The 19,436-nt window shown below is 37.5% G+C and overlaps 1 protein-coding gene and 1 long non-coding RNA gene across 2 annotated transcripts in view; one reads left to right on the top strand and one right to left on the bottom strand.

Annotated features, from left to right (window-relative positions):
* LOC149501113 (uncharacterized) overlaps positions 1-3,943 on the top strand; it is a 271,222-nt gene extending 267,279 nt beyond the window's left edge. The window contains exon 2 of the long non-coding RNA XR_016324511.1: positions 3,827-3,943. This is a non-coding gene — a long non-coding RNA (uncharacterized LOC149501113). The remainder of the gene's footprint in view (positions 1-3,826) is intronic.
* LOC114253392 (UNC93-like protein MFSD11) overlaps positions 1-19,436 on the bottom strand; it is a 38,998-nt gene that overhangs the window by 18,257 nt on the left and 1,305 nt on the right. Inside the window, exon 2 of the mRNA XM_028188257.2 lies at positions 10,515-10,684. Within this exon, the coding sequence (XP_028044058.2) occupies positions 10,515-10,684 (170 nt within the window). The remainder of the gene's footprint in view (positions 1-10,514; positions 10,685-19,436) is intronic.

Raw genomic sequence — 19,436 nt, 5'->3', positions numbered from 1 at the left:
TGTGATACTTATCTCGTAGTAATAAATGCTATTTTTAACATCATTTAATCACCCGTTTAAAGACCCGAACGAGCCCTTCCTAGTTCGTAAAACCGGTTTAAATCTTAATTCCAAGTATTTCAATGCCGCCGACACACCCACAAACGGAAGCACTTCGAAGTTCAAACAGTATCTCGGTCTTGTCAAATAATTAACGGTACACGCGGGTCGGAATGCAAAGTAAAAGCAGTAAAGTATTTTCTTTGACTTTTTTTTCTTCTACCTATACTGATAGTCTTGAGAGGCTATTTCAGCTTCACCCTAACGTGTAAGTGAGTTCACGGGGCTCAAACCGGAGTGTTGCTAATACTGGCCCTAGCAAGAGCAGTACTTCGCAGAATCTACCACCGGTACGGAAACGCGACCCACTGAGAAGATCCGGCGAGAAACTCAGTGGGCTGTGTCTGTGGGTTAATTCGCTCGTCGAGCCCTTGGTCACAAGCGACGGGTTCGACGAGGACGGTGACCGGTGCTTGTGGTACCTAAAAGCACTGTTAATGGATCGGGAGGATCCGTAATGTCGTGTTTTGGGCGACGTCGACTGTGTCGCCTTTCGCTATTCGAAAGACACAACAAGAATTACTTTTATGATTTAATTTCGCATTTATTACAATATTATTTTTTAAAGCACTATCTCGGTCTTATCAAATAATGAACAGTACACGCGGGTCGGAATGCAAAGTAAAGGCAGTAAAGTATTTTTTTCGGCTTTCGCCATTCGAAAGACATAATAAAAATTACTTTTAAGATTACGCGTTTATATTTATTCTTCAAACACTATGGGTCTTGTCCAATAATGAACGGTAGCGGATCGGAATGCAAAGTAAAGGCAGCGTAAAGCATTTTCTTCTGTTTTCGCTATTCGAAAGACATTTTACTGGTGGTAGGACCTCTTGGGAGTCCGCACGGGTAGGTACCACCACCCCGCCTATATCCGCCGTGAAGCAGTAATGCGTTTCGGTTCGAAGGGTGGGGTAGCCGTTGTAACTATACTGAGACCTTAGAACTTATATCTCAAGGTGGGTGGCGCATTTACCTTGTAAATGTCTATGGGCCCAGTAACCATTTAACACCAGGTCGGCTGTGAGCTCGTCCACCCATCTAAGCAATAAAAAAAAAAAAAACTTTTACGATTTGATTTCGCGTTTGTTATTATTCTTCAAAACACTATCTGGGTCTTGTCAAACAATGAACTACACGCGGGTCGGAATGCAAAGTAAAGGCAGTAAAGCATTTTCTTCGGTTTTCGCTATTCAAAAAACACAACTATAATTACTTTTACAATTTAATAGGACACCGCAACATACCTGCTATATTTTTATATTTTCCAGAATTTCTCTAAATTAAACGGTTGTCTAAAAAAGGTCGCTTTCAGCGATAAGACCGCCTATTGTACAAATCTATCTGCTTTTTGACTATTTCGGTGTGCAATAAAGTGTATTCTCTCTCTCTCTCTCTCTACATCCCCTATCTATCTATCTATCAGCCCATGGACGCCCACTGCTGGACATAGGCCTCCCCCAAGCCTCGCCACAATGACCGGTCCTGCGCTGCCTGCATCCAGCGGATCCCCGCGAACCTCAATAGGTCGTCGGCCCACCTTGTGGGAGGCCTACCCACGCTACGTCTCCCAGTACGCGGTCGCCACTCAAGAACCTTCTGGCCCCAACGGCCATCTGTTCCGCGAGCAATGTGTCCTGCCCACTGCCACTTCAGTGTCGCAATCCTTTGGGCTATTTCGGTTACCATGGTTTTCCTGCGAATCTCTTCATTTCTGATTTGGTCTCGCAGGGAAACTCCGAGCATAGCCCTCTCCATTACTCTTTGGGTGACCTTGACAGTAGAGTATCCTTATTGCCTACCTCACGTCTACTCGCTCCACAAATTTCTATATTGAGTAACGTATAACAACTTGCGTGATCAATAACATAACTCTAATATGTATTCCTTATTTTACGTAATTAATATAAAATTCATATGTTACTTTTATCAAATTATACGCTACAATTCAAACACAAGGTCAGCCTAACCGTAAAACAATTATTATAATTACCCTAGCTGAGCAGCCAAACTGATAAATCATATATACATACATAGCAGTGATAAAGCCTGGTCAACTGATGTTAAATTGTAATCAAAACACATAGTGACGTCATCACAATCTGTACGTCGCAAATCTCAGTTGTATTATGATAACGCAAAATTAATTTGAGAGCTTCATTTTTTCTCTACGATTTTTTTTTATTGCTTAGATGGGTGGACGAGCTCACAGCCCACCTGCTGTTAAGTGATTACTGGAGCCCATAGAGATCTACAACGTAGATTAAGATATTTATAAAGCACAAGTCCGGCCTCGCGTGGAGTACTGCTCCCATCTCTGGGCCGGGGCTCCCAAATACCAGCTTCTTCCATTTGACTCCATACAGAAGAGGGCCGTTCGGATTGTCGACAATCCCATTCTCACGGATCGTTTGGAACCTCTGGGTCTGCGGAGGGACTTCGGTTCCCTCTGTATTTTGTACCGTATGTTCCGTGGGGAGTGCTCTGAGGAATTGTTCGAGATGATACCGACATTTCGTTTTTACGATCGCACCGCCCGCCACCGGAGTAGAGTTCATCCATACTACCTGGAGCCACTGCGGTCGCCCACAGTGGGTTTCCAGAGGTCTTTTTGCCACGTACCATCCGGCTATGGAATGAGCTCCCCTCCACGGTGCTTCCCGAGCGCTATGACATGTCCTCCTTCAAACGAGGCTTGTGGAAAGTATTAAGCGGTAGGCAGCGGCTTGGCTCTGCCCCTGGCATTGCTGAAGTCTATGGGGGAAACATTTCTACTAATCATTTAATTAATAAATCAGAAAAGAAATCTCCGATTATGGTCGCGGACGTTTGCATGAAAGGGTCATTGACCGGCAAGCGCTTGTCAGTAACACATTCTTGTAAATGACAAACAATTTTATTATAAATTAACAAGAAAAAAGAATACAGTACAATAAATTCGTGACGTGCCGCCCATACCTAATAAGTGTTCGATCGTCCATTGAAAGAAATTCCAAGAAAATTCAGACCTCCGCCATCATCGTCAGATTAGATGATGAGAGAGGTTGGGGCGTGTGTAGACGCCGGTAACCACGTAAATACAGGTCTATGATCTACAATCTATAATGATCTATGATCTATACATATCAGCTATGATCTCGTTTACCCAACTAATTCAATTAAAAAATATACCAACTTATAATATTTTCCCTAGTCATATTTATTTACATATTTAAAACTGCATTTAGCGTTTGAACTCGCTTTTACTTATTATTTTTCATTTTAATAGATCCGACAGTTCAAATGCTTAACAATTTTCGTGGATACGCACATTAATTGCCGTTAAAAATAATACAATTAGAATAATAAATATGAAATAAAACCGTAAAAATAGTTTTGATCCTACATTGTATTATGTAAATTTGTGGTTCGAGAAAAATTTCATCAAAATACACAACACGTCCCAACAAGCCGACGACGCGACGTCTTGGATGCTTCGAAGTTAGCCTACGAAGTGTGGACATTCTCGCCAATATAATAACTTCGAGAGACTTTTAGATATAGACAAGATTTCTATTAACTAAATGAGTAATGTATTACTATATTTTAACGGCCGTCTGGTGTAGTGGTAAGTGACATGGTCACTACACAAGGGGGTTGCGGGTTCGAATCCCGCCAAGGGAAGATATTTGTATGATAAATATAAATGCCTTTTCCAGGGTTATGGATGTTTATTAAATATATGTAGGTGTATAATAAAAATCTTACATTTATTTCCGTTATCTGGTACCTGTAACACAAGTTCTTTACGAACTTATCACGGGACCAGTTAACGTGGCGTGATTGTTAGTAAATATTTATTTATTATTTATTTATTTTATTTGTTCATAATTAAAATTACTTTTACGGTTTATTTTCGCATGTTTTCTTTCAATTATTCTCACAGTTTCCAATACTTTACAGTTGCATTGGTCACGCAATTTTTTTAAGTAAAATCTTTTTTATATTAAAAAGTACACAATAGTTAGCACAATATCCAAATGTCGAGGAACGTACTTTAGTCGTCCGCGACCACGAACACTTTTTTTTCCTACCTGTTCTAGTAGGCTCGAGGGGTTATTCTAGATTCACCGAACTAGTAGGTGAGCTCACGGGGCTCAAACAGGGAATGTTGCTAGCACTGGTACTAGCAAGAGCAGTGCTTCGCAGAATCTACCACCGGATCGGAGAGGCCACCCACTGAGAAGATCCGGCGAGAAACTCAGAGGGCTGTGTCTATGGGTTAATTTACTCGTCGAGCCCTTCATCGCAAGCGACGGGTTCGGCGAGGACGATGACCGGAAACGAACACTGTCTGGTATTCGAAAAATCAGAAACAATAAAATAATAATAATAATAAACGCGATTAAACCGTAAAGGTACTTTTAAATGTGTCTATGAGTCGCTAAAACTGTATAGGTTTTCACTTAGATTTTTCGTACTAGCAATTCTAATGTTAATCAATAAGACTTTCAGACAAAATATCATTTAACAGAAGCACTTCTCATTTGTCTATTTCCGATAAAAGATATGATTGATGATTTATTCGACACTGGAAGCAAAAATTCATTATTTTTCGTTGACATTAGAGCCCACTTGATAGTAGGCGGTGACCGTTACTCAGAAGCAAAAAGTACCGTTAACCTCAAGAACAATCCTCCCGGTAATTGAATAAGTAGTACTATCATTTCTCGCGATCATCTCTGTAGGTGCTGATGTTAGTATAGGGTTATGAGTAGAGCAAACAAACTTGTTTTTTTTATTTTTATTATCGTTTTCTTGTGTTAAAAAAACAACTGCAAGCAGAAGTTGGCCCTTGAACGACGGAGCCTTACGAAAAATATCAATTCATTGAAGCCTAAGGACGGACATCTATTGATCGGTGGTAAACTATTGTATGCAATTTGTTTTGACTGCAAGTTTCACTGCAACTTTACTGGTGGTAGGACCTCTTGTGAGTTCGCGCGGGTAAGTAACACCACCCTGCCTATTTCTGCCGTGAAGCATTAATGCGTTTCGGTTTGAAGGGTGGGGCAGTCGTTGTAACTATACTTGAGACCTTAGAACTTATATCTCAGGGTGAGTGGCGCATTTACGTTGTAGATATCTATGGGCTCCAGTAACCACTTAACAGCTGTGAGCTCGTCCACCCATCTAAGCAATAAAAATTAAAATTAAAAATTGACAACCCTATTTTTACGCGGTTCGGATTGAACCGGATTCAATTTTTGGAAATGTGAAACTGTGCCTTTCGAAACACATTTCGTATCGTCCATAATGGTTTTTATATCCAATTTCCTCCAAAAGTTCACTTCGTTTCGTGCTATAGAAATTCACAAATTTTATAATATTCTTGTTTTAAAACCGAACAGTAATATGCTATTAAAAGAAATTCATAAATGTAAAACGAACAAGCTGAAAGAACATTCCGAAATCAGTAATATGTTATGTATGAGACCCTCCTTTTTTTCCTACCTATGTTGATAGCTTTGAAAGGTTTTTTCAGCTTCTCCTTGACGTGTAGGTGAGCTCACGGGGCTCCAACCGGGAGTGTTGTTAACATTGGCCCTAGCAAGAGCAGTACTTCACAGAATCTACCACCGGTACGGAAACGCGACCCACTGAGAAGATCCGGTGAGAAACTCAGTGGGCTGTGTCTATGGGCTATGGGTTAATTCACTCGTCGAGCCCTTCGTCCCAAGCGACGGGTTCGACGAGGTCGGTGACCGGAAGACCCTCCTATTGGGTGGTGTTTGATTTGAAAAAGTAATACATACTTTACACAGTGGTGCATAAACATGCTATTAAAAAATGGAAAGATACACTGGAAAGTGAATTATTACGCTAGAAATCAACTAAGAATAGAAACCGCAGTTTGTAAAGTTTCGTAATTGTATTCACATGAATGTGATAATATTTTAATACACGGTTACCGCTTCGAATAAGGTATGAAAGTGTATTTTCTAAGTCGACATATCTAGTACTACCACATTTAACCACGTTATATTTAATGGTCCGTTATTTATTGGGACACATCAAGGTAAGTACATCACAATTTAAGGCATTTGTATTTCGAATTAATAAGCGCTATGTTTTTATTTTTATTTATTGCATATATCGGTGAATGACCTCATGCAACCTCAGACAAAATGTTATAAATGACGCCACCCGCCTTGATACAAGAGATAGAATTCGTTGTGAAACCTACTCAGTCATATCATAATCTATACTAATACCGGCCATCGTACTCGTCGAACCCGTCGCTTGCGACGAAGGGCTTGGCGAGTAAATTAACCCACAGACAGCTCACTGAGTTTCTCGCCGGATCTTCTCAGCGGGTCGCCTTTCGGATCTGCTGGTAGATTCTGCGAATCACGGCTCTTGCTAGGGTTCGTGTTAGCAACGCCGTCAGGTTTGAGCCCCGTGAGCTCACCTACTTGTTAGGTTACGCTAACATAGCCTCTCAAGGCTATCAGTTAGGTTGGGAAAAAAATACACTAATATTATTATATACATAAATGTGAACATTTTTATGTTTGAATATTTGTTATCCGACCACGCAAAAATGGTTGATCCGATTTGGATGAAATTTCGCACAAAGTTGCCTTAAAACCTAAACGAACAGGATAGTTTTATCGTGGTAAATAATGTGACATGCAAGGAACTTCATTCTTTCTGAATTAGAAACGCGAGTGACACGTTGGGTTATGAAAAACTTAAAAAACAAAACTTTTGATAACGTCTACTGAAAATGTTTTGAAATTTTAAATTTCAAATTTATAAAGACGAATACTATCAAACAAAGAGGTTTAGAAAAGGAAACCAGAAAGCACAACCTTGTCGAAAACTTATAAATCGAATATTACTACATACTAGGCTGCACTAAAAGTATCGGGAATGGAATATTTCCACTGTTCCTGTCATATTAAAATCTTTTTAATTGAAAACTCCTTGGTTTTAAAAATCGAATACCATTTATTTATTTAAAAAAAGATTCTCGGTCTTGTCACGAGGTTTTGTCAAACTTGTTTAGTCGTTGAGAAAATGGAATTGACTCGAGAAAATTCAAGAGCGATGATTTATTATGACTTTCGAAATGGTTTAACACAAAAACAGTGTGTTGACCGGATGATTTCTGCATTTGGTGATGAAGCCCCATCCAAAACCACAATTTATCGCTGGTTTGCTGAGTTTCAACGTAGACGTGTCAAGCTTAGTGATGATCCCCGTCAAGGTCGTCCAAAAACTGCAGTCACCCAAGAAAACGTTGATGCTGTGCGTAAGCTGATTGAGGAAGATCGACATGTGACATACCGCGAAATTCAGGCAACTTTAGACATTGGCATGAGTCAAATACAAATAATCTTGTATGAACAATTAGGTGTAAAAAAGTTGTTTTCCCGATGGATACCGCATTCGTTCTGCGAAGAGCAAAAAGCGGCTCGCGTTACTTGGTGCATCAGAACTCTCGAAAGATTCCACGCAGGATCCTCAAATGCTGTATACAACATTGTATCAGGTGACGAATCCTGGATATACGCGTACGAACCCGAAACAAAAAACCAGTCACGAGTTTGGGTGTTCGAAAATGAGTTAAAGCCAACAACAATTGTTCGTTCACGGAGTGTTGCAAAAAAAATGGTGGCCACGTTTTTCTCCAAAATCGGCCATGTTACGACTATTCCTCTTGAGGGACAAAGAACGGTTAATGCAGAATGGTATGCATTTGTTTGCCACAGGTCGTTTCTGAACTCCGTAAAGAGAACTGCAACCGCCGCATCATCCTCCATCACGACAATGCGAGTTCTCACATCGCGCACAGAACAAAAGAGTTTTTAGAGCAAGAAAACATAGAATTATTAGACCATCCGCCGTACAGCCCCGACCTAAGCCCTAATGATTTCTATACTTTCCCTAAAATAAATAATAAATTGCGTGGACAGAGATTTTCATCACCTGAAGAAGCTGTGGACGCCTACAAAACGGCCATTTTGGAGACCCCAACTTCCGAATGGAATGGTTGCTTCAATGATTGGTTCCATCGTATGGAAAAATGTGTCAAATTTCGCGGAGAATACTTCGAAAAGCAATAAATACATTTTTAAATAGTAATGTTGTGTCACTTCGTTATTTCCCGAAATTTTCAGTGCCGCCCTCGTACGAAATAAAAGTTTAACTTACGTAAGCGTAAGGTATGGTACATAAGATTGCTTTGTTGTAAAAGGTGAGCAAAACCAAAGTGATATTTAAGTTTTAAGTGCCAATAAAAATCTACGAAGCTTTGGCAACAACTTGCTGTACTTTGGCATAAATGGGCAAAGGAACTATGGACCTATTTGACCATAAACAATTGTTTGACTACTCATGGACATCAAATCAACACAATATCATTAGAAAATTACTAAAATGGCGTCAATAGCTATAATAATCTTTACGATTTTATTTCCACAAATCGATACATTGACAAAACCTTGTCCTACTCTAAGAATTTCAATGCAGAAACTTGTTTGTTGTACAAAACATATAATATCTTTAGATAAGACTTAGTTAAAACAACAATTATTACTCAAACTCCCCGCCCGTAGTGGTTGTTTATTGTGAATCAAGAAATACTTTCTGATACGTACTTTCAAGTTATCACAATACTTCTGTAAACTTTTATTAATCATTCTTTGACTTTGTTTTGGCCGATTTGCTCTTCAAGCATGCAACAAGCAAATGATGTGGATTTTTTTTATATTTGTCAGTATTTGTTTGGCATGCATGAGCATGAAAGAGGAGTGCGGCAGAGATGTGAATGTTGAGATGGATTTAGGGAGTGACAAGAGTTGACAAGATAAGGAATGAGTATATCACAGGAAGTGTGAAAGTAGCCCCGGTAATTAACAAATTAAGGAGCAGACGGCTAGCGTGCTATAGACATGTGATGCGTAGAGAAAAGATGCATGTGACTAGGAGATGTATGGAAATGGTAGTGGAGGGGAAAGAGGTCGATCGAAGAAGACATGATGGAGTGTGTGAATGACGAATGAGGGAGAGAGAGAGAGAGAGGAGTAAGTTTTGAGATGACGGTTGATAGAAGACAATGGAATAGAAAAATTCGCTGTGCCGACCCCGCCTAATAGGATAGCGTGGAGAAAAAGATGAAGAAGATTGTTTGTTTGGCCAATTTGAGTTCGGTTCCGAAAATGTTAAACCTATACTGACAGGTATTTAATCGGCAGTACTCTATATCGGTACGGTAGGCTAATATTTGTGCTGTGAATTTCGTGTCTAAATAATTTCTAATTGAGTACTATTACGTGTATTATGATTACTTCACAACCTCATATCTCCGAACAATGAACAATACCTACTGCACCCGTATCTGTTACAATAATAGGATCATCTATTATCTATTTGTGTAAGTTTGTTTTCTACGCGAGTATTTACATATAGACTAATATTTGTGCTGTGAATTTCGAGTGTAAATTATATTAATTGAGTACTATTAAGTGTATTATGATTACTTCACAACCTTATATCTCCGAACAATGAAAAATACCTACTGCACCCGTATCTGTTACAATAATAGTATCATCTATTATCTATTTGTGTAAGTTTGTTTTCTACGCGAGTATTTACATATAGACTAATATTTGTGCTGTGAATTTCGAGTGTAAATTATATTAATTGAGTACTATTAAGTGTATTATGATTACTTCACAACCTCATATCTCCGAACAATGAACAATACCTACTGCACCCGTATCTGTTACAATAATAGGATCATCTATTATCTATTTGTGTAAGTTTGTTTTCTACGCGAGTATTTACATATAGACTAATATTTGTGCTGTGAATTTCGAGTGTAAATTATATTAATTGAGTACTATTAAGTGTATTATGATTACTTCACAACCTCATATCTCCGAACAATGAAAAATACCTACTGCACCCGTATCTGTTACAATAATAGGATCATCTATTATCTATTTGTGTAAGTTTGTTTTCTACGCGAGTATTTACATATAGACTAATATTTGTGCTGTGAATTTCGAGTGTAAATTATATTAATTGAGTACTATTAAGTGTATTATGATTACTTCACAACCTCATATCTCCGAACAATGAACAATACCTACTGCACCCGTATCTGTTACAATAATAGTATCATCTATTATCTATTTGCGAAAGTTTGTTTTCTACGTGAGTACTTACATCTAGGCTAATATTTGGTCTGTGAATTTCGAGTGTAAATTATATTAATTGAGTACTATTAAGTGTATTATGATTACTTCACTACCTTATATCTCAAGACAATGAACAATACATACCGCACTCGTATCTGTTACAATAATAGGATCATCTATTACACTATTTGCGTAAGTTTTTTTTCTACGTGAGTAGGTACTTACAAATATGTGACGGCCCCGATAAGCATTGCCCCTCTTGGACCCGTAATCGTAATAGCCGATGGAGCCAACCAGTTGCAAATTGCGAGAGTAGCGTAGATAATGGCGAGCGATGTGTACCCATCTCCGGTGAAGGAACTGTCGTCTTGCGTAATACTATCGAGTATAGTTTTCTGTGAACAACGAAAACAGATTAGATAGTGTTAGGTCAAACACGAAACCTTGGAACCATTTCGTGTGAAAGATCAAGGAAAACGCCGCTATTCACGTTCATAATGTGACATTATTGTTTTTGCATTTGCGGATTTAAGCTCAAAAGAGAAACGTGATTTCAAAATGCCGCCTTATATGAACAATACAGGATTTCACATTTAAAGATTGCTAAATTATTGACCGTTGTCCACAAATTTCTTAACTTATTTGAAAGATTCAGTCGTAAATAAAATGTATACAACATAACTTTGATTATTCAAAAGATATAAACAAAATTATTATCACGTAGGATGCGTTAAATTTTATATTCATAAAGTAATTCTTGTAAATTCAGAGCCTTTTTTTTGTTACATTATAGAACTCTGGTAATAAAAAAAGGATATTAAATGAATTTTGATGTCGTCGTGTCCTAAAGGATAAGATGTCCGGTGCATTCGTGTTGAGTGATTCACCGGTGTTCGAATCCCAGGCGGGTACCAATTTTTCTATTGAAATACGTACTCAACAAATGTTCACGATTGACTTCCACGGTGAAGGAATAACATCGTATTGGTAATAAAAATCAAGCCCGCAAAATTATTATTTGCGTAATTACTGGTGGTAGGACCTCTTGTGAGTTATACTTAAGACCTTAGAGCTTATATCTCAAGGTGGGTGGCGCATTTACTTTGTAAATGTCTATGGGCTCCAGTAATCACTTAACACCAGGAGAGCTGTAAGCTCGTCCAGCCATCTGAGGTATCATTAGCCTACATTTACAAAATCACTTGTCCTTACTTGGGCAATTTTATAAATCTACTAGCTGACCCGTCGAACATTGTTTTGCCATATATAAGATTTCTAGCGAATTTCTAGTGTAGAAAAAAAAACTAACTTATTGTAAGTGTGTAAGGATGTGGTTGGTACATGAGTGAAAGAGGTATGTAGTGCTGTGAACGATGAGGGAATATATAATAAAAATAACAAAACCTCATTCAACCACATAATACCTCATTATAACAAAAAAAAAAGTCCAAATAAAAAAAATATGTTAGGGGTGGACAACCCTAATCACTTAGGGGTATGAAAAATAGATAGTAGCCGATTTTCAGGCTTACTGAATATGCATAAAAAATTTCATGAGAATCGGTCAAGCGGTTTCGGAGGAGTATGGGAACGAACATTGTGACACGAGAATTTTATATATTAGAAGATGATCCAAAATTTTGGCAGCGTATTCCTATGATATAAATAAATAACCGCAAAGATGGAATTAACTTTAATAAACAACTTCGACAGAGAATAAAACTTGTTAAAAACTTTTTTGTATAATAGAAAACCACGAATGTTGCTGAAGCATGAGCTAGTTTAAGCACAAATAAATATTCTTATTCACCGAAACATTTTAAGTAGGTTTTCCTTTTAGTAAATTGATACATTTTTACGAACCATCAATGTAACGCAAACAAAGCATAAGGTGTTTCCCCGAGACTGTAGGAAACATGCATTCGTTAATTTTAGAGTTCGCCCAAAGATTCAGATTCATATTAAGCAATAGGTACATACATACATTTGCTCTATTATAATATCCTTTTTTTAATAAGAAGCATTTTTATTAATAAAAAAATACCCTTATCTATTTTGTATCACTGTTTAATCAGGGGTTTTATTTTCATAATCGACGCTTGAAAGGTAAAAGTGACTAAGCGACAATAACTGCTTTGTACATAAATGATAGGCAATAACCATATTCGATGCGCAAAAAATACATATTTCTAGGTCTATTAAAATCATTTCAATCCTACAGCTACTAGCTAGATTCTACTACAGCCGAATTCGTTAAAATAAATTTTGTTTTCAGGTATTTCAACTTTAAATTAGTCTATTGTAAAGTTCACGCATTGTCGCTTAGTCATGTTTGCCTTTCAAGCGTCGAATGTACTTATAACACAAAAAAAAATTTTGACTGGGTATTCTTGTTGACTTCACTTCAGGAATCACTTGACCTGGTTACATTTGCTAGGGCTAGATGTAGTATTTATAATTGTACTCTCCGATATCTCACGAGTTTTTTTTTTTTTGCAGAAGATACGGAGCGAAGCATAATTAAAGCTACTAAGAAATTTACTTATATGTCACAGCATATATTAATTTATGACAACTTTTAATATTAGTATTGTAACTAATTAAATATATATATATTATATTACTGGAATCAAGTCGTCGAAGTCATCGTGGCCTAACGGATAAGACCTCCGGTGCATTCGTGTTGAGCGATGCACCGGTGTTCGAATCTCAGGCGGGTACCATTTTTTCTAATGAATACCTACTCAACAAATATTCACGATTGACTTCCACGGTGAAGGAATAACATCGTGTAATAAAAATCAAACCCGCAAAATTTCATTTTGCGTAATTACTGGTGGTAGGACCTCTTATGAGTCCGCGCGGGTGGGTACCAGCACCCTGCCCATTTCTACCGTGAAGCAGCAGTGCGTTTCGGTTTGAAGGGTAGGGCAGCCGTTGTAACTATACTTGAGGTCTTAGAACTCATATCTCAAGCTGGGTGGCGCATTTACGTTGTGAATGTCTATGGGCTCCAGTAGCCGCTTAGCACCGGGTGCGCTGTGAGCTCGTCCACTCATCTAAGACATAAAAAAAAACAACGACTAAGAGCTATCAGAGTTTACCTCATTATCACGACTACGGTATGCATGATCACATCTTCGTTATACGGGCTCTGCGCTTGCTAGGTATCTATCTACATATCTATCGATCGCGACATGTCATTGAAATGAACCCTTGAAAAAAAAAAATATCTGAATGTTCAATCTGTTTGACCTAAATCGAAAAAAGATCTAATAATACAAATTAATCCTTGAGTTTATCTTGTATGAAGAAGTAACAAGAAAGACATTGTACGTACAAAATGTTTAGATAAAAATGTATTCTTTTTAGATTCATGTAGGTATTTGAACGTTAAACTTTTGTTTTGCTTCCAAAATATTGGTTTTGTTGACTATACTCGTATATACCTATGTATAAAAATGTTAATAAGCCACAATATACTCTGGTACCTAGGTACCTATATGTGCATTTAATTTCTCTAAAGTGCTTCGTATATTTGAAGATTTTCTAGATTGAGATTATTCTTATTTATTAAGTTATACTGTTCTAAACTGATCAAAAATTTATGTACAGGAATTTATATTATAAATCCATTCAGAAATGACCTTGTAACGAAACATGGCGGTGGGGATACTCGTTTAACTAGTCTGACATTTTAATATGTTTTGGGGTTAATAGCTCCTACAAATATATCTAATAAATCCATATAGAGAATTATATAGATATAATTTCACTGAAAAAAAATATTTTTCTTCTAGTGCAACAGTAAAACATTATTTATTTCAACAGCTTTGATATTAAATATTGGTACGCCATAGTAGAGAAAGAATAACAATTGAAGAATTTTAATACGACAATTGCAAGGGACTACATTGTAAGTTACTTTTAGCTACATTATGATTTACAATGTTATTCCCTGCACGTGTCGAATAAACAGATACTCAAACCTATTAGCTGATTAACAACTGGACTGGCCATGCCGTGAAGCAGTAATGCGTTTCGGTTTGAAGGGCGGGGCAGCCGTTGTACTTAACTATACTGAGACCTTAGAACTTATATCTCAAGGTGGGTAGCGCATTTACATGGTAGATGGCTATGGGCTCCAGTAACCACTTAACACCAGGTGGGCTGTAAGCTCGTCTATCCATCAAGGCAATAAAAAAAAGTAATATGTCAGAGAGACGATCATCTGTAATCCATATTCATCTCAAATATATGTTCTCAATACATTCAGGTCTTACTTAAAATAGCTTAAAATTTAGATATTATTGAACTGTATAAAATTACACGATGGATTACTGCCGTGAGTCTTTAAAATTCCATTTCATTAATATACTATATATGTAAATACAAGTTCATTAAGCACCATTTGTTAGTGGTGTTCAATAAAGTTTTTTTTTTTTATTGTAATCTATTATATTGGAATAACTTAATAATTTATGGGTGATATGGCAAAAACCCCAAGGAGTAGGTTTAAAAAACAGTCGGCAAGAATTATTTCAGAGGGATGTCGCGGTAATTTACGAGAATGAAACTGTTCTACTTCTGTTACGAAGCAGACGAAAGAGTCTAAAGAATGTAAGAGGTTATCCTGAGTGGTTTGAGGTACTGTTGCTTTTTATTTTTTGATCGAAAGGAACCATCGTTCTTTTTTCCCCTATGTATTATCTGGTAGCCTAAAGGGCTATTCTGGTTATTCGCGGATAGGATAGCTTAAAAGCCTCTGAACAAAGTTCAGGGCTAACTTAACAACCGGATATTTCTTGATAATATATATTTTTGTCTTTCTGTTCGTTTTTTCGTAAGAGCACCTATCTGGAACCGGTCTTCTAATTTTGATGAAAATCTTAAACCTAAGAATATCGATTTCTTATTTCGGCTTTCTAAGAATGTTTCTTTATATTGTTTTTATTACTTGGAACTTCTATAGCTTTTTTATTGCACGCCCTACCTGGTGGTGTGGTTACCGGAGGACATAGACATCAACAACACAAATGTCGCCGCCCACCTTGAAACATGAGTTTTAAAGTCTCTTTTTTTTTTCAGTACAACGGCTGCCGCATGCTTCAAACCGAAACCCATTACTGCTTCACGGTATAGTTAGGCAGGTTGGTGGTACCTACCCGTGCGGACTCATCTATATATATGTATATAAAAATGAATTGCTGTTCGTTAGTCTCGCTAAAACTCGAGAACGGCTGGACCGATTTGGCTAATTTTGGTCTTGAATTATTTGTGGAAGTCCAGAAAAGGTTTAAAAGGTAAATAAATATGAAAATGCTCGGAAGTAAATAAAAATAACAATTTTGTTTTACCTTTGATGTGTCCCCCGTCGGACGGATTCCTTTTGTTTGTTTTAAGTTTATTTTATACAAAAGTTTAGGTCTTTTATTTATCGATTGAGGTACTACGAAGTCTGCCGGGTCAGCTAGTCACCAATAAAAGTGACCGATTGCCTATGCGATAATCACATCGAATAATATAACTCAACAATCCACTCTTTAGATTTTATTTAGGCTGTAAAAAAGGGCATTACATAAAAAAGAAGCCGTGAACAAAAATATGTAATGATAATTCAAAGGTTTGTGATTCAATCAGATTTCTTAGACTGATTAAAATGTTAAGGCGTTGCCTACATAATACCTCTCATTAACTGTAGTTGAATGTAATGAATTGTGTACAATAACGATTGAATAACTGCTGCTTGCTTTACTGTAATGTTATTAAGAAAAAAAATCTTATCAATTTGAATTTTATTAAGAACTAGCTGACCCGGCAGACTTCGTAGTGCCTCAATCCTCAATCGATAAATAAAAGACCTAAACTTTTGTCTATACTAATATTATAAAGAGGAAAGATTTGTTTGTTTGTTTGTTTCGAATAGGCTCCGAAACTACTGGACCGATTTGAAAAATTCTTTTTCCATTAGAAGCCGACATTGTCCCTGATGAACATAGGCTACTTTTTTAATTTTTTTTGTAATTTTTTTTTTTGTTTCATGTGTGTTTTAATGTTTCCGAAGCGAAGCGAGGGCGGGTCGCTAGTATAAAATAAACTTAAAACAAACAAAAGAAATCCGTCCGACGGGGAACACATCAAAGCAAAAACAAAATTCTTATTTTCCGAGCATTTTCATATTTATCTACGTTTTAAACCTTCTCTGGACCTCCACAAATAATTCAAGATCAAAGTTAGAAAATCGGTCCAGCCGTTCTCGAGTTTTAGCGAGACTAACGAACGAATTCATTTATATATATATACAGATTTCTCTCGATTGCGATTCTGAAACACACTTGATTTATACACAGTCACTCATTTACGTTAAGTAAGTTCAATTACCTAAATCATATTTAGAGACAGTTAGTGTTATGTAAGTGCGAATCATTTATAACCGGACACAGATAATTTCATTATTTTTTTTGCGTTCGTTACATAATTTTTAAAACTGCAAACCGTACGTGCCTTTAAACTGGTTAATTTCAATGTACCACTTTGCTGCATTACAATAAATTGTGTCCAATGTACTCGATCGTAAATAACATAAACATGATAATAAAATTTATCTCTGACACACTTTTATACGTAAGAGAAAACGCATATAAATAAATCGTGATCTTAAGGAAAATGATAAAGGGGATTGATATGAAAAACGTTATTAAACGTTAAACGTTAATTGACAAACGCAATGGTATGAATGTATGTAATGGAAGTTCAAGTTTGTTTCTTTTTTCCGACATATTCGCTGGTAGCCTAAGGGGCTATTTCAACTTCGCGCGTGCTTATTTTCGTGGACTACGAGAAAGCCTTTGACTCTATCGAGACCTGGTCAGTTCTGGAATCCTTACAGCGATGCCAGATAGACTATCGCTATACCGAGGTGTTGAAAAGTCTTATCGAAGCTGCGACGATGACCGTACAAATCCAGGATTGCCAGTCTAGACCTATCAAGCTGCAGCGGGGTGTCCGACAGGGAGATGTTATATCTCCGAAACTGTCCACCGCTGCACTTGAAGATGTCTTCAAGACGCTGGACTGGAAAACATGTGGAATACTGTCAACGGAGAGTACATGTCACACCTTCGATTTGCCGATGACATAGTCTTAATGTCGGAATCGCTGGAGGCCTTCCGTCGTATGCTCAACGATCTCAATGCTGCTTCCCGATGCGTGGGACTGCGCATGAACCTTGACAAGACGAAAATCATGTTCGATGATAAAATCATCTCGGGCCAAGTTACCATCTCGAATGCAGTCGTTAAAGAGGTAAAAGACTGTCTACCTCGGGTAGGCTATCCAGCTTGGCCGGGGTAACTTCAATATAGAGATTGAGAGACGCATACGACTGGGTTGGTCGGCATTTGGGAAATTCCGTGCAATTCTCACCTCGCAAATTCCTCAATGCCTGAAGACAAAAGTCTTTAACCAGTGCGTTCTCCCCGCGATGACCTATGGCACGGAAACCTGGACACTCACGGCAGGGCTGGCCCATAAGTTAAGAGTCGCACAGCGGGCGATGAAGAGAGCTAGGCTCGGTATTTCTCTAAGGGACAAAATCCGGAACGAAGAAATTCGACGGAGAACCAAAGTCGACGACATAGCTCTCAAAGTTAGCAGGCTGAAGTGGCAATGGGCCGGTCACATCTGTCGAGCCAGCGACGTCAGGTGGGGGAGGAAAGTCCTCGAATGGAGGCCACGGATGGGTACCAGGAGCGTGGGGCGTCCTCCAACCAGTGGACTGACGACTTAGTGCGCACGGCGGGAAGTCGTTGGATGCGGAAGGCGGAGGACCGCATTATGTGGAAGGCATTGGGGAAGACCTATGTCCAGCAGTAGGCAGATAAAGGCTGATGCTGATGATGATGATGACGCTGATATAGCTTCTCTAGGCCATCAACATAGGTAAGAAAAAAGATCAATGTCCATATATTTTAACCGATTTTAAAAAGGGGGTTCCTTCAACTCCCCTTTCGTTTATATTCTTAGTTCATTCATTAACCATAATAATATTAAGCTGTAGTTTGTCTGTCTGTTATCGAACTAACCCCTATATATATATTGTGTGCGTCTTATTTGTTTTAGGTAAATCAACAGAGATCCTGTCATCAAACATTCTTAGCTACTCACTTAATTCTTAGTGAATATCTGTGACCTTGCTCGTTCACGAAGCCCGCTATAGAAAGCAGAGTATTAAATACACTTGACATTGGCGAAATCTAAAAGGAAACGCCATAAACCTAAGAGATAGATAGATAAGGGGGTTCTTGATTCGACTGGTTTTTTTTGTGTTACATCAGGGTATCATATTTTCTAGGTTTTTTTATTGCCCGTGTAGCCGGCAGACCAGCATACGGCCTGCCTGATGGTGAGTGGTTACCATCGCCCGTGGACTTTAGTAATGCCAGGGGCAGAGCCAAGCCGCTGCCTACAAAAGCTAATTTTATATTTATATTAGGTAAGCTAATTTTGATGATTTATTTGAATGCTGGTGCTTCTGTGGCCCAATTAATTTTTTTAACAAAATCTGATCAGCGATTTATAAACTATATAAATAAGCATTTTATTTAATGGATATGAAATTGACTACATTGATGATATTCTAATTTTATTTTGTTGACATCGATTATATTGTTTTTGTTATCGTTTTGTATTAAGTATCTGTGATTTTTTTTATTTTAAGAGATTTCTGATGAATACTCTGCCAAGCAACTGCCCACCATTACATAAAAATAGCCTAGCTATATACATATATTTTTTTTGTTTAATAGTATAGATTACCACAAACAAGCATTTTAATTTTAATTCTTTTTAACATGTAGATGAAGCTTTATTGGTGTCATAGAATTTCAACAAATTTATTTACATTTCTAATGTGAATAAAGGAAAGGCGCTGACCAAATACAGCAAATGTAAAATCAATAAAAAATTTAGAGCATCTGTTTGTGTTTATTTTCAGTTGGCTTTCTTAGAAATGACACTACATTTATTTCGAACATTTGAAAAAATGTTAACGATTACACAGTGATAATAGCTATTTGAATATGTCTAGATCATAAAATATTATTTTATTATCAAAGTAAGTTGTTATGTTTTGAAGAGTGTACCAAT

Source organism: Bombyx mandarina, chromosome 17, assembly GCF_030267445.1.
Source record: "Bombyx mandarina strain Sakado chromosome 17, ASM3026744v2".
Classification (NCBI taxonomy): Eukaryota; Metazoa; Arthropoda; class Insecta; order Lepidoptera; family Bombycidae; genus Bombyx; species Bombyx mandarina.
This window is presented reverse-complemented; position numbering and strand designations above follow the sequence as displayed.